Source organism: Oncorhynchus mykiss, chromosome 31 (genome assembly GCF_013265735.2).
Source record: "Oncorhynchus mykiss isolate Arlee chromosome 31, USDA_OmykA_1.1, whole genome shotgun sequence".
Taxonomy (NCBI): Eukaryota; Metazoa; Chordata; class Actinopteri; order Salmoniformes; family Salmonidae; genus Oncorhynchus; species Oncorhynchus mykiss.
The window spans coordinates 32,983,504-32,998,816 of record NC_050571.1 but is presented as its reverse complement, the minus strand read 5'-3'; the positions used below and the strand labels follow the sequence as shown (position 1 = coordinate 32,998,816).

Below are 15,313 nucleotides of genomic sequence, written 5' to 3'. Positions count from 1 at the left end.
ACTACCACCTTTATGTCCAGTATGTGAGGCGTTACGTCCAGTAAATCAGTTCCAATGGCGGATCAATGTCATGATGTCATGTCATTGCTGACAGTGCTCATATTGTCCACACAGAGACACAGACAATTGGTCAATTTCCATCCCCGGATGTGCCACTGTGCCCAGGCTGATGTCTGGCCAGAAAGCCCCTTTTCCATGGTTCAGCACAAGCTAGGTATTCCAACACGGTTTGTGTGATAGTGTGTGTGTGTGCCCGCTCGCAGGGTGTGTGTTTTTCTCTCCCAGGTTCTATGTGTGGGTATGTCTCTGTTTGTGTGTGTTCTCTCAGGCTGTGTGTGTGTGTGTGTGTGAGTGTGAGAGAGAGAGAGAGAGAGAGAGAGAGAGAGAGAGAGAGGGGGTTTGTATGTTTGTGTGTGTGTGTGTCCTCCTTCAATCCCTCTGTCTCTGTGTGTCCTCTCTCAGTCTGTCAGACTCTAAGTCTCTTCTTAAGGCGGTTGAAGTCCTTGGCGGAGCGCCACAGCCAGCTCTGCAGCTCCCTCAGTACCCAGAAGCCCTCCACCTTCCTGGAGAAGTCGTTGAGCGCCGGCCGCACCGCCAGCAGAGGGGAGGAGGACAGGAGGGGGGACAGGGGAGGGGGCGGCAGCAGGGGGGGACCCCTCCTCAATGACAGGGGCACTGGTTCTGACAACAGGGTGTGTCCCTCCCCTGTCCCTGTGCCAAACGGGTAGAAGAGGGAGAGGGGGGGGTGGAGGGTGGGGGAGAATAAGGAGCGAGGAGATCGGCGCTGGGGATGTAGGGATGGAGAGGAGGAGAGGAGGGATGCAGACTCTCTGATGATGTAATGTTCCTCCTCTGTCGCCCTGTTTTCTGCATCCGCCTCTCTGGCTCGGTCCTTGTTCTGGGGGGGGTAGTTGAAGTTGTAGCTGTTGAGGTTGTCGTTATCATAGTTGTTATTGTTATTGTTGTTTAGGAGTTGTTGTTGTTGGGGGAAGGTCTGTCTGTCTGAGAAGGACAGAGTGACTCTGGCGTCAGACTCCAGTGGACCCTGCTTCACTGTTCTCTCTCCTTCCTCTGAAACACTCAGCAGCCTTCTCCTCCTCCCCCATCTCTCGCTACCTCCCTCTCTCTCCAACTCTTCCTCCTCTTCCCTGTCTTCACTGGCCCCCTCCCAATCCTCTGAGTGTCTCTTCCTTCCTTTCCTCCCTCGCTCCCCTCTCCCCTCCTGCCTCGATCCCACGCTCCTAACCGCAGCCCCTGTCACCTCCACTCTCCTTCCCTCCCTTCCCCTCCCTCTATCCTTCTCTCGCTCCCTCTTTCTCTCTGTCATTTCTCTCCTGGTGCTCTCCTCCTTTTGTCCTCTAACCAGCCCTCTGGTGGTCCCAGCACCCCTCTGATCATCAAGGGGATACCTCCTTGGTCCCGCCCCCATCTCCGCCCCTGTCTTATAGAGACCCTGACTCATAAGTGGAGCTGGTCTGCGTCCCGTCGCCTCTCCATCGCCCCCTGTGCCCTTACGTGGGTACTGCGCCTCAATCCCAGCAGGAGGCAGGGCATACCCCAGTGTGTTCATGAGGCCTGATATAGACCCTAACAGACCGTCCAGGCCTGTAGAAAAGTGCAGCAGGGAGTTCTGGAGGTAGGGGCAGAGAGTGGAGCGGGCCAGCTCTCTCACCGCCCCCAGCAGAACAGAGTAAGCCCTCTGGTTCTGGGCCAGCCTTGCACGGTTCTCCAGGCCCCGCCACAGCTCCAGACGGGTGGCCGCGCTGGGTAAGGACAGGGCTGTGCTGTTGGGCCGCGGAGGGGAGAAGTCTGGGTCACTGAACGGCGGGCCCAGGTAGGATAACTGAGGGAGGGAAGGCGGGTTGGGAGGAGTAACAGAAGGAGGAGATGGAGGATGAGCAGAGGGGGGAAAGAGTCAGTCAAAGAGCGGGTATGGAAAGAGGGAGTGGGAGGGAGAGAAGGAATATTTCATCCAACGTGAATTCAGACAGGGATTGGTTATGCTCAAACACAAGTCTGGGTGCCAGTCTGTTTCTGTTTAAGCAAACTCCCCATGGCAAAGACCAAGGGGTTGGCTGGAGCAGAAACAGAATGGAACCAGGCTTCTCAAATATGTGTTGAATTCAAACACTTGTGGAACGAAACATTGACATGCTCCAATATAAATGTTCTTCAACACAGTATCTATATACAGTCACAGTGCTCACATAGGTGTCCTTTATCTCTCTCAGCTGATGCTCCAGGTACTTGGTCAGCTCATACGTCCTCTCAATCGAAGTCCTCTCATTGGACAGGCTGAAGGAGGGGTCTGGGACCTGGACCGATGTCACGGCTGCAGCCAATAGCAGGACGTGCTGAATGTGATGGACTGGGGAAGAAACCAATCAAAGGATAAATTGAAACCACACAAGGCGTTGTATTTGTATCAACAGTCATGGAATTATAATATCACTGAGGTATTTAAATTGGCAGAATTTTGCCTTATTGGATCTGCAACTTGCTGATGTGAGTCTATCAGCACTCTCCACATCACCTTGTTACCATGACAATCAAACTCAACTTTGATAAGAGCACCTTCAAAATATTTATGAGAATTTGAAAAATTTGACAGTTTATTTCTTTGTCTCTATGGTGATAGCCTTGTCTGTTTAAATATTGGCAAATCTAAGTAATCTAACTGCCAATAACGCATTTCCGCTTCGATCTAATTTGAGAAATTCTGGCCGTCTAATGTTTTCTCTGGGCTCAAATAAATCACAGTGACTAGCTCCATAGTGTTCACTACCACATCACCAGGACTAGCTCCATAGTGTTCACTACTACATCACCATGACGAGCTCCATAGTGTTCACTACCACATCACCATGACTAGCTCCATAGTGTTCACTACCACATCACCAGGACTAGCTCCATAGTGTTCACTACTACATCACCATGACGAGCTCCATAGTGTTCACTACCACATCACCATGACTAGCTCCATAGTGTTCACTACCACTACCACATCACCATGACTAGCTCCATAGTGTTCACTACCACTACCACATCACCATGACTAGCTCCATAGTGTTCACTACTACATCACCATGACTAGCTCCATAGTGTTCACTACCACATCACCAGGACTAGCTCCATAGTGTTCACTACTACATCACCATGACGAGCTCCATAGTGTTCACTACCACATCACCATGACTAGCTCCATAGTGTTCACTACCACATCACCATGACTAGCTCCATAGTGTTCACTACCACATCACCATGACTAGCTCCATAGTGTTCACTACCACTACCACATCCCCATAGCATTTCTGCAATGTGCCTCCCTCCTCTCACGTATGACCAGCTTTGTGGCAGTCAAAACGGTAGCAGGTGGCACACATTCTCTCTCTCCCTCTCTCAATTCAATTTCAATTCAAAGGGCTTTATTGGCGTGGGAAACATATGTTTACATCGCCAAAACCAGTGAAATAGATAATAAACCATAAAAAATTTACAGTAAACATTACACTCACACAATAACACTCACATACGCACACACGCTCATACAATTATGCACGGCATGCAGGTATGAATGCACACACACACACACACACACAAGCACTCAAATCAGTGCAGAGATATTGAAGCATGTGGATTACTTTATTATTAGCATCACAGTCTCTAGTGAAAGTCTACACACCCCTTGCGCAGATCACATTTTGCTGCTTTAAAAGGATACTTCGGGATTTGTGTGTGTGTGTGTGTGTCTGTGTGTGTCTGTGTGTGTGTGAGGGGGAATCAGATTAACTTGTGGAAACCACAAGCGCAATTGCTAGTAGTGCAATGACTGGAAGTCTATAGCCATAGCCATAGATTTCCAGTCACTGTGCTAACGCTAGTTAGCATTGGCTCGCAAACTGTCTCGAACTTCCTTCTTGCTGGACACAGAGACATAACAATGTTATCCAAAAGTTCATCTGACTCTGGGGAAGTAGATAAAGGGCTTCAATCCAAAATCCTGAAGTATCCCTTTAAAATGAAATCTTAAAAGGGATTACGTTAGATGTTTTTCCTATCGATCTACACAACCTAAGTGAAAGAAAAATGCTGAAAGGTCCCGCTAATTGGATAGTCGGGATTTTCCTTCAGTGGCAGCTCTGTGGATGACCTCAAACTTTCTTTCACTTTGTAGGTTGTGTAGACCTGTAGGGGAAATCATCCAACATCATCCCTTTTGAGACTTCGTTTTAACGGCAGCACAATGTGAAGACTGTGCAAGGGGTGTGTGGACTTTCACTGGGCACTGTATAAGTGTATTTGTGTGAGTGTGCGTTTGTCGTGAATGCATGCCTTTGTCTCTTATATTCCTTCATTTGCTTGTGTTTAGGTTTGGTGTTGTAAAAGTGTTTATGTGGTATGTGAGTGCTTGTCAATTTGCATTCGTACGCATATGTGCATGATTATGTGTTGTTTGTATTTGATATACATCGGTGTGTGCGTGTGTGCTTAAAGTTAGTCGTGCGTGCCTGCTTATATGAGTGAGCGTGGACGTTAGAGCATGTGTGTGTGTATGTGCGTGTATGCATGTGTGTGTGTGTGATATGTGTGTCTTGGAAGCGACCAAGGGTGGCTAATGTGCGGACCCTTTTAAGGCCCTCTCTTCCAGCACCACACAGGGAAAATGGTGGCCAAATGATCTGTGTCAATGGCGGAGAGCTCAGTGCCTGTCCAATTCCCTGTCCCGTATAGCCACTGAGAGACAGAGTACATACAGAGACCCCTCTTCCCCTGTCTGTCTGTCTGTCTGCCCACCCGCCCGCCCCCTGGACCTCCCACAAATTCTCATTGTATCCATTCTTCTCTCTCTTTCTCTCTCTTTCCATCTCTTTCTCCATCTTGTTGCCACACACCTCTCTTCCCTCTCTCTTATTCACTTTTGCCCATTGCTTTCCAATAACCTTTTCGTCCTCCCTATGCTCGTTCTCTTTTTGCATTCCTCCACCATGCATGTTTTCTTCATGGTCCCTGTCTCTCTCTGTCTTCCAGGCTGACAGGCAGACAGACAGCAAGGCATGGTTCTGTGTAATTATGGGTCTTAAACAAGCTGCTGTTCAACAGGTGTGAAATATGTTCTGTACAGGATGTGTTCCCACATCCATCCATCCATCCCCCTCCTCCTCTCTCTGTATATCCAATCCATCTCTCTCTCCTTCTCCCTCGCTCTCACTCTCTCAACCCCTTCTTCCACTCTGTCTAATGTCTTTCTCAATCCCGCATGATCCCTCTTTGTTTCTCATTTCCTCTCTTCCTTTCTGTCCCTCTTCCCATCTATTTGTAGAAGGTCTCTGGGTTCTTGGTTCTCTGCCTTTCCTCTCCTTCACCTCCTTTTACTCCCCCCTCTCTTCCTTCTCCTCTTCGGGAAGTCTCTCATCAGTATGTAGCGTTCTCTCTCTCACTTTATCACTTAGTCTTTTCTATCCCTCTTTCTTCCCTCCATCATGTTGCTCCCGTGGACACCGTGTTCCTCCCAGAACTAGCTGAACGTGTCAGGACCTAAAAGAGTCAACACCATTTTCCGCTACAGAAGAGACTTCCTAACGTCATCACTTTCCACATATTACTCCTGAACACGCCTTCACACCTTTCATCTGAATGAATTGAACAGTTACAGCGAAAAACATGTCGACTCCTTTCAATCACAAAACCTCAACACCTGACACACCTTAATATTTCGAACTAAACTCAGCAGCTCACCAACTCTCCCTTGGAACTTGGACAGACCCAGTACAGACACAGGTAAAAACAACACTTCTAAAAACACCTCAACTCCTTCGTTTTTACTCTCAACTGTGTTTTACTCTGGACACCGAAGCCAACTCTGAGACTACCCTTTCTACAGAAATGACCGAATCTAGGTAACTTCCAAACACACAACTGGTACACTTGACTTTGCATGTGTTTTAATGCAAAATGCAATGCAGTCTGGCCGAATGCCATTTTGATGCACAGGCGTCTTCTGTAGAATGAGAATTTCACTGTGGATGATAAAGGTTATGATCACCTACAGCCAAAGCCCTCAGTCTTCTGTAGAATGAGAATTTTACTGTGGATGATAAAGGTTATGATCACCTACAGCCAAAGCCCTCAGTCTTCTGTTCAGGGAGCAGGGAGCAGTACCTGGCAGTAAGAACACTAGGAACACACTCTACAGGCCAGGGTGAAGCCAGAACATTCTCACAGAGGAAATTATATTACATTAACACAGGATTCCTCATGATCTCTCTGTGTGTGTGTGTGTGTGTGTGTGTGTGTGTGTGTGTGTGTGTGTGTGTGTGTGTGTGTGTGTGTGTGTGTGTGTGTGTGTGTGCCTACACAGTTCTCCATTCTCTAAATCATGTTAGATTGATCTATCTTGATCTATCGTTTGATCGCGGATCTACATTTTAAACGTTGCACAATCTTATGCCTGCCAGCTGTAAGACAATGTTTATGGGACTTGATATGAAGTTAAGGGTTGAGGTTTCGCTCATGGTTTCAAGTCTGGGTTCGGTTGGGATTGAAGATTGGGGTTAGGGTTCAAAGTTTAAAGTCAGGGCACAGGGGCCAGTCTTCGTGGACTTGCAATCAGCTATATGTATGATGACTTTAGATCACATAGGACTGGATGGAAGGCTGTCCTGCGCTGGCTGGTTAGCATATTTACTGTCATCTGGCTAACATATACCAGACGGGCAGGGACCGAGGCACGGCGAAGCATAGGTCCATGCTATAATGGATTATACACATCTCAGACATATTCAACAGGATTTTCTATATTCAGTTCTGTTCTATTCTGTTATTTTCTATTCTGTTCTATTCTGTTAAATTATATTCTGTTCTATTCTGTTCAATTCTGTTCTATTCTGTTCAATTCTATTCTGTTCTATTCTGTTCAATTATTTTCTATTCTGTTCTGTTGTATTCTGTTCAATTCTGTTCTATTCTGTTCTATTCTGTTAAATTCTATTCTGTTGTATTCTGTTCAATTCTGTTCTATTCTGTTCAATTCTATTCTGTTCTATACTGTTAAATTATTTTCTATTCTGTTCTGTTGTATTCTGTTCCATTCTGTTATATTCTGTTATTTTCTGTTAAATTCTATTCTGTTCTATTCTGTTTAATTATTTTCTATTCTGTTCTATTCTGTTCTATTCTGTTCTATTCTGTTCAATTCTATTATGTTCTATTTTGTTCTGTTCTATTCTATTCTGTTCAATTCTGTTCTATTCTGTTCTGTTCTATTCGGTTCTATTTGTTAAATTATATTCTGTTAATTCTGTTCTGTTCTATTATGTTCTATTCTGTTCTATTCTGTTCTATCAGTCCTGAAATCCAGATTTAGTACCTGAGGAAAAGTCTATTTCACCATAAAATAAGGCGGTTTTGTGCACGCACACACTCACACTCACGCACACAATGGTACCCTGGCTGGCTGGACAGTAACATGCGTATAGGCCGCAGGGAGGGAGGGGGAGGGGTAGCCAGGGTCAGGGTCGATGTTGTGTGCCTGCGTACAGTTAAGAGCACAGATTTATGTGCAGTCTGTACTTAATCAAACGTGCATTCCTTTGCTAACTCAACACACACACACACACACATCACATATGCACACACATGGACACACGAACACACACACAAGGACCAATGCACCCATCTTTTGAAACCCATGTGCAGGGCCTTCAGAAAGTAATCATACCATTTGACTTATTCCACAGTTAGTTGTGTTACAGCCTGAATTCAAAATGGATTCAGCTGATTTGTGTCTCTCTCTCATCTACACACAGTACCCCATAATTGACACGGTGAAAACATGTTTTTAGAAATGTCAGCAAATTTATTGAAAATGAAATACAGAAATATCTCATTTACATAAGTATTCCCACCCCTTAGTCACTACATGTTCTAATTTTTGGCAGTGATTACAGCTGTGAGCCTTTTGGGGTAAGTCTCTAAGAGCTTTGCACACCTGGATTGTACAATATTTGCCTATTATTCTTTAAAATAATTATTTAAGCTCTGTCAAGTTGGTTGTTGATCATTGTTGGACAGCCATTTTCAAGTCTTGCCATAGATTTGAAATCAGATTTAAGTCAAAATTGTAACTCGGTCACTCAGGAACATTCACTGTCTTCTTGGTAAGCAACTACAGTGTAGATGTGGCCTTGTGTTTTAGTTATTGTCCTTAGTGTCTGGTGGAAAGCAGTCTGAACCAGGTATTCCTCTAGGATTTTGCATGTGCTTAGCTCCATTCCATTTCTATTTTCTTTTTGGTCCTTAACAATTACAAGCATATCCATAACATGATGCAGCCACCACTATGCTTAAAAATGTAAGGAGCAGTACTCCTTAATGTGGTGTATTGGATTTTCCACAAACATAACACTTTGCAATCAGGACAAAAAGTGACTTGCTTTGCCACATTTTTTGCAGTTTTACTTCAGTGCCTTACTGCAAACAGGATGCATGTTTGAAATATTTGCATTCTGTACAGGCTTCCTTCTTCTCACTTTGTCAATTAGGTTAGTATTGTGGAGTAACGACAATGTTGTTGACTCATCCTCAGTTTTCTCCTGTCACAGCCATTAAACTCTGTCACTGCTTGAAAGTCACCATTGGCCTCATGGTGAAATCCCTGAACGGTTTCCTTCCTCTCCGGCACCTGAGTTAGGAAGGACACCTGTATCTTTGTAGTGACTGGGTGTATTGATACACCAATTAATAACTTCACCATGCTCAGAGCGATATTCAATGTCTGCCTTTTTTCTTTTTTTTTTACCCATCAGCCAATAGGTGCTCTTCTTTGCGAGGCATTGGAAAACCTCCCTGGTCTTTGTGGTTGAATCTCTGTTTGAAATTCTCTGCTCGACTGAGGGGCCTTACCGATAATTGTGTGTGTGGCGTACAGAGATGAGGTAGTCATTCAAAAGTCATATTAAACACTATTATGCTAAGCAACTTATTATGGGATTTGCTAAGCACATGTTTACTCCTGAACTTATATAAGCTTGCCATAGAAAACGGGTTGAATAATTATTGACTCGAGAGATTTCCGCATTTAATTTTGTATTAATTTGTAAAAGAAAAATTAAAACATAATTCCACTTCATGAGGTATTGTGTGTAGCCCAGTGACAAAACAAATCTACATTTAATCCATTTAAAATTCAGGCTGTAATACAACAAAATGTGGAAAAAGTCAAGGGATGTAGGGATTTTCTGAAGGCACTGTACATGTGCGTGGGCATGTGCACACACTCACACACATATGTTGACGCACACACACACACACACACACACACACACACACACACACACACACTCTCCCCATCTCTTATCCCTGGAGATATCTTCTTGGGGTTCATATTGAAATTCTACTTGATCTACTTGGCATGGAATGCTCCCTGGATTGACAAAGAACATCAATGACAGAAAAACAAAGGGGAAATAAAGAGAGGAATAAAATATACAATACTATTATTAGGTTTACAACAAAACCCTCACAATTTATTGCTTCCAACAAATATGTATTTCTCTCTTTTTCTCTCCATTTGTTTAGCAGGTTGACGTTTATTGTCATGAATCTTGCCCTGGAGGCAGACCTAAGCGATTTCTGATAGATGGGCCAGCTGCAAAGTCAAAATTGAAAACTCAAATTAGCTAGTTAGTCTTAATTTAAGGTTAGGGTTAGGCATTATGGACTCTGCAGAAATATGTATTTCATATTTATGTATTCTTATTGGATTGTTGAATTTACAAATCAATTAGGTTGTTGCTGCCATGTTATGTGTTTGTCTTAGGTCGCTCTTTATGTAGTGTTGTGGTGTCTCTCTTGTCGTGATGTGTGTTTTGTCCTACATTTTGACTTTATTTATATTTATTTATATATATATATTTAATTCTTCCCAGTCTGATATTGATAAGCAAGCGGTAGGTGGCGTTCTGAAACACTATATTCTATTTTCATATTTATAACATGTCCGAGTTGACTATGTACAGTACATGTCCTGATGTGCATATATAGGTGTACGCTACCTGTTAGATATTTGGGGCATCCTTTGATGTGCTTTTGTATGTTCTTGCTGTAGGAGCGAGTTAGCTAGCAATTACTCAATTGTAATGGTTGCATTAGCTCCCTGCTAATTCACAGTTATTTCCATTCTAACAGACGAATCTACAGCCATGAACATACTGTTGTCCTCCACATCTAGTGTGCTTCCTTGTGTCTATCATTAGAATAAACACCAATCAACTGGGACCGCTGGCTGGGTATTCCTTTATTTAAAAACTAGGCAATAGATTTACGAAGTATGATCACATCTGTTACACCAGCTTGCGACAGATTTCTCTGGCAAGATGCATGACAATAAAAGCCAACCTGCATGTGTTTATTCCCTCTCTTATTCTCTTTCCCAGAGAAATCTGCCTTTAATTGTTCTTACTGTTGCTTTTATTACACTCTGTTCGTTCTCAGTTTTACATCCACCATTAACGATCAATATTAGCTTCCTCTATTTCTCTTTCTTTCCTTCCATGCTCTCTTATTGGTCCCTCTCGTTCTTTCCTTCTTTGAACCCTCAAACCTCCCTCTTCTATTTCAGCTCTCCTTTCTTCTATACCTAATTGCCTTCCTCTCTTTCTTTCTCTAATTTGCTTCCCTCATCCCTTCCATCTACCTCTTTGCATTCTTCCTTCCTTTTTCAGAGTTTCAGACGTTCAGACTTCGGTTTCTAATTTACCTCCCCCTGCTCCGCCTAACTCCCCACCCCCGGCTTACTCTTAAAAAATAAATAAGCAAAAAAAAAAAACATACAAGAGCCTTCCATTCAATTTATCCGGTCTGTCTCTGCTTTAGAAAATCAGAGAAGGGGAGAGGAGAGGAAGGAGGAGGGATGGGGGGTCCTGAAGGAGACAGTGAGAGACAGACAGACATAAAGAGAGGGAGGTAGAGAGAAACAGAGAGGAAGAGAGGGAGCAAAGGGACTTGGATAAGAGAGAGTATGGGAAAGGCAGAGAGAGAGAGAGAGAGAAAGAAAGAAAGAAAGAAAGAAAGAAAGAAAGAAAGAAAGAAAGAAAGAAAGAAAGAAAGAAAGAAAGAAAGAGAGAGAGAGAGAGAGAGAGAGAGAGAGAGAGAGATGGTAGGGGCGTTTGGTGAAGTGAGGGGCCATGTTAATTTGGGAAAAATGTAAACAGCATGTGTAACTGTTCAAAGCGTGACCAACTCATTTTATATCATTCCCCCTCTCCCTCGCTCTTTCCCTCTCTCTCTCTTTCCCTCTGGGTGCTGCTAACTCCTGTCAATAGGGAATCTGTACTGCATTAACCCTGCAACACCACTTTCTCCTTCTCTTACTCAATCTCTTTCTTTCTCTCGCTCTCTATTTTTATCTCTCCCTCTCTCTCACACAAAGAGTCAAGGATGGGGTTGAGTAAAGGATGTTAAGGGTCAATCTCTCTCTCTTTCATCCCTCTTTCCTTCTCTCTTTCTCTCTGCTTTCTCTTATATTCCTCTGTCTCGCTGCTCTAGATCCAGGCGTGGGTTTGAGCCATTGAAAAGAGTGGATATGCTCTGGTGTCACAGCGCACGGACACAAACACTGTTATCTAAAGCCCCGACACTAATTGACCCTTACAGCCATAATATGAAGTGTGTGTGTGTCAGAGAGGGAAAAAGGGAGGGAGAGAAAGAGAGAAAGAGAGAGAGCGAGAGATTATCTATTTCACTTGCTTTGGCAATATAAATATATGTTTCCCATGCCAATAAAGACCCTTAAATTGGAATTGAAAGAGAGAGAGAGAGAGCAAGAGAGAGAGGGAAGGAAGGAGAGAGAGAGAGAGAGAGAGAAGGAAAGAGAGATGAAAGAGAGAGAGAGAGAAAGGTCAAAGGCAATATGTTTTGTTTTTTGAAGTTGTGGTTTATATTCTTTGTTTGCTCAAAGTATCTGAGACAACTTGAGTTTGTTTCAAGTGCAATAGTTATATAAGTGATATTGAATGAGTTGTATTTTAGTTATTTTAACCACTCTTTATTGAAGACCACCTGAAAGTGTGGGAGGGAGGGAGGGAGGGAGGGAGGGAGGGAGGGACAGAGAGAGAGAGAGAGAGAGAGAGAGAGAGAGAGAGAGAGAGAGAGAGAGAGAAAGAGAGAGGGGGGGGGGGGGTCTTCTTCAGCCTACTATTCTTTTGTTTTAATGCTTATAGCATCATTTCGGCACACAATGTTTCACCTCCCTTTCCATTTCCCCCTTTCACAGACATGGAACAGCAGCCGCACAAGCTGTCCCAAGAGGCAGGTGTGTGTGTGTGTGTGTTCTCACACCCTGACTAACGTGAATCATGTACTTTCTCATATCAGTGACAGCTAACTAGACAAGGGCTTTAGCTGCTCCTGACCCCTCTCAACCCAAGCCATTTTTTACAATGAAGGAAACTTTCCATTCATGTACACACACACACACACACACACACACACACACACACACACACACACACATACACACACTGAAACTCATTTCTACAAGCTTGTAAAAACGTACATTCAGATCAAATTGCCTCCTTAATGTCCTACACTGTAACTTCCATTTTAAATAGTACAAGGATGTTTTCTAAGCGAAAATTTTATATGTTTTGATAAAGATATGTCACGTCTATAAAAAGGGCCTTTTTTTTATCACATTTTATCTCAGTATTTGTTCCAATTTTTTCCATCAAAATGTACAATGTGCCATTATAGCATTTCTTTGGAGGTCATTGTATTTTGTTTGTGATTTTCTGCAGACAAAAGTTAATATAATATACTATAATGATTCTGTATTCTCATATAAATGTGTTATAAGTATTTGTTGTCGTGTGAATATGCTTGTTATTACACATTTCTATATTAGAGGAGGGATTTCTACACTTATCTAAAAATATTCACGATTCGTATCTATTGAAATTGAATTAGAAGTTTGAGAAAAGTGGTGCAGGAAACGAAGTGCAAATTCCCCTTGTGTTAATATTATCCAAAATATACAACTAACTGGGAACCTCAACTGTGAACAATCAAAAAATGATCAAATAACAGAAATGCGACTGGTATGCATTGTAAAATATTAATTTGTGAAAGCCATCGGTTCAGGATATTCAAATATTAAATATGCAATAATAATAACCATTACTATAATAATCATAATTATAATAAATGAATACACATTTTTATAAGAATGTTATTGTGGAAGATAATTTACACGTGATAATTTTTACTAGGACTTACCTTCAAAATGCATTTTTAATTTTCGCAATATCCTTTATTTCCTTTCGGCGCGCACTGATTAAATCAGCAAGACTTTCTCCAAAGGCTACTGGAGTAATTGCGTAATGATGAATTTGTATATCTTTTGTTGATTTAACCTGTTCAAAACTTTTCTCCATAAACTAAAATGTTTCCTTGATTAGTCTAACTTGAAGTGCCTTCTTTTGAAAAAAAAAACATATTCTGAATCCTATGTCCATGAAATGTCCATGGAACTTTACACCTTCTCTAATTAAACGTTTGTGAATTGATCAAAAACATCGCTAACTCCGAATTCTACCGGTGGGTCGCTGTTTATAAAATCCGCCTGGCTGACTTTGACGGTCCGCAGACTTGACGGGTGTGTGGTCTGTGTGACAGACTGACTGACGGCGGAGGGTTTTTGTAAGGAGGGCGAAAGTTTTTCTGTCCCCCTCCTTTCCCCCTCCCATCCTTTTCCTCCTTTCTTTAGTTATTCTCCTGGTGATTCACCAAGTTGACGCATCGGCTAAACTTGAAGGAGTCGTTGGAAGCAAGAGACTCGAACTTGTCACAACTAATTTCTATCTCTGTGATTCTTCCTTTTCATCAACCATATTGTTATTTCATTCGTTCCATACTTCATCAGGATATTTGTACACGTTAGCCTATGTCAATGGCATATAGGCTTACCTCAGCGAATTAAAACAGTCTATTTGAATTGAAGTTGAGTGAATGGGCTCTATGAGTAGAGCCTGATGCGTTTGTATGTGTGTGGTCATTGTGTATTTAGGTGTGCGTGTGTTAGCCTATGTGAATGTTTGCCTGCTCCACTCCTAACTTTCTCCTTTGTGTTACATTCATTCAATTGGCATTAGCTTTATTGACAGTTAGATTAGTCTGATCTCCTTCTCTCACCTCCACCTGTCAGTCAACATGTGCCATTGTGTACCCATAGTGTGGTTTGCGTTTGATGTGTGTGTGTGTGTGTGTGTGTGTGTGTGTGTGTGTGTGTGTGTGTGTGTGTGTGTGTGTGAGAGAGAGAGAGAGAGAGAGAGAGGCTATGTGCACACTGCCCACAACGTGAGGTGGAAACTGAGCTGCACTTCCTGACCTCATGCCAATTGTATGACCATATTAGAGACACATATATCCCTCAAATTACACAGACACACAAATAATTAGAAAACAAATCAATTTTTGATATACTCCCATATCTATTGGGCGTAATACCACAGTGTGCAAACACAGCATCAATATGTGTGACCTGTTGCCACAAGAAAAGGGAAACCAGGGATTTTTTTAAACATTTGATTTAGATTGTACTTTGATTTAACTAGGCAAGTCAGTTCTCTCTCTTGAACAAATTCTATTTTACAATGACGGCCTACGCCGGTCAATGCTGGGCCAATTGTGCACTACCCTATGGAACTCCCAAGCACAGCCAGTTGTGATACAGCCTGGAATCAAACCAGGGTGTCTGTTGTGACACCTCTAGCACCAAGATGTAGTGCCTTAGACCACTGCGCCACTCAAGAGCCCAGGAACAATGAACAAACCCCATTGTAAATACAACCTATATTTATGTTGATTTATTTTCCCTTTGGTACATAATCTGACATTTGAAATGTGAGTGTAAAGTTTACTGTTAATTTTATATTGTTAATTTAACTTTTGTTTATGATCTATTTCACTTGCTTTGGCAATGTACACATATGTTGCCCATGCTAATAAAGCCCTTAAATTGAAATTGAATCGAGAGAGAGACAGAGAGAGAAGGATATGTTAAATCTAACAATTTCAAAACTAATATTGAATTATTGTCAAAACATTGATGAGGGTCTGCTCATAGTAGTAGTCATGGTATGTTGATATTGGAACAAGGCAACAGGATTTTACAAAGCTTTGACAGGATTTCAGTAACCTATTAGCGTAATTCCTGTGCCAAAGTGGTACAGTAGGCTATATTGGACAGGACCGGTGGGGAGTCTTGCAGTTTCATCACCATCCATCGTCACAAAACAGCAATTCAATTGGAGAACCT

The 15,313-nt window shown here is 42.7% G+C and overlaps 1 protein-coding gene across 1 annotated transcript in view; it reads right to left on the bottom strand.

The window, feature by feature from the left end:
• LOC110504156 overlaps positions 1-13,611 on the bottom strand; it is a 14,797-nt gene extending 1,186 nt beyond the window's left edge. The window contains exons 1-3 of the mRNA XM_036969622.1: positions 13,273-13,611; positions 2,208-2,368; positions 1-1,843 (exon numbers count right to left, since the gene is read on the bottom strand). The exon at positions 1-1,843 is cut by the window's left edge and continues 1,186 nt beyond it. Of these exons, the coding sequence (XP_036825517.1) occupies positions 467-1,843; positions 2,208-2,368; positions 13,273-13,285 (1,551 nt within the window). The 5' untranslated portion in view covers positions 13,286-13,611 and the 3' untranslated portion in view covers positions 1-466. The remainder of the gene's footprint in view (positions 1,844-2,207; positions 2,369-13,272) is intronic.
• Positions 13,612-15,313: the final 1,702 nt, after the last annotated feature.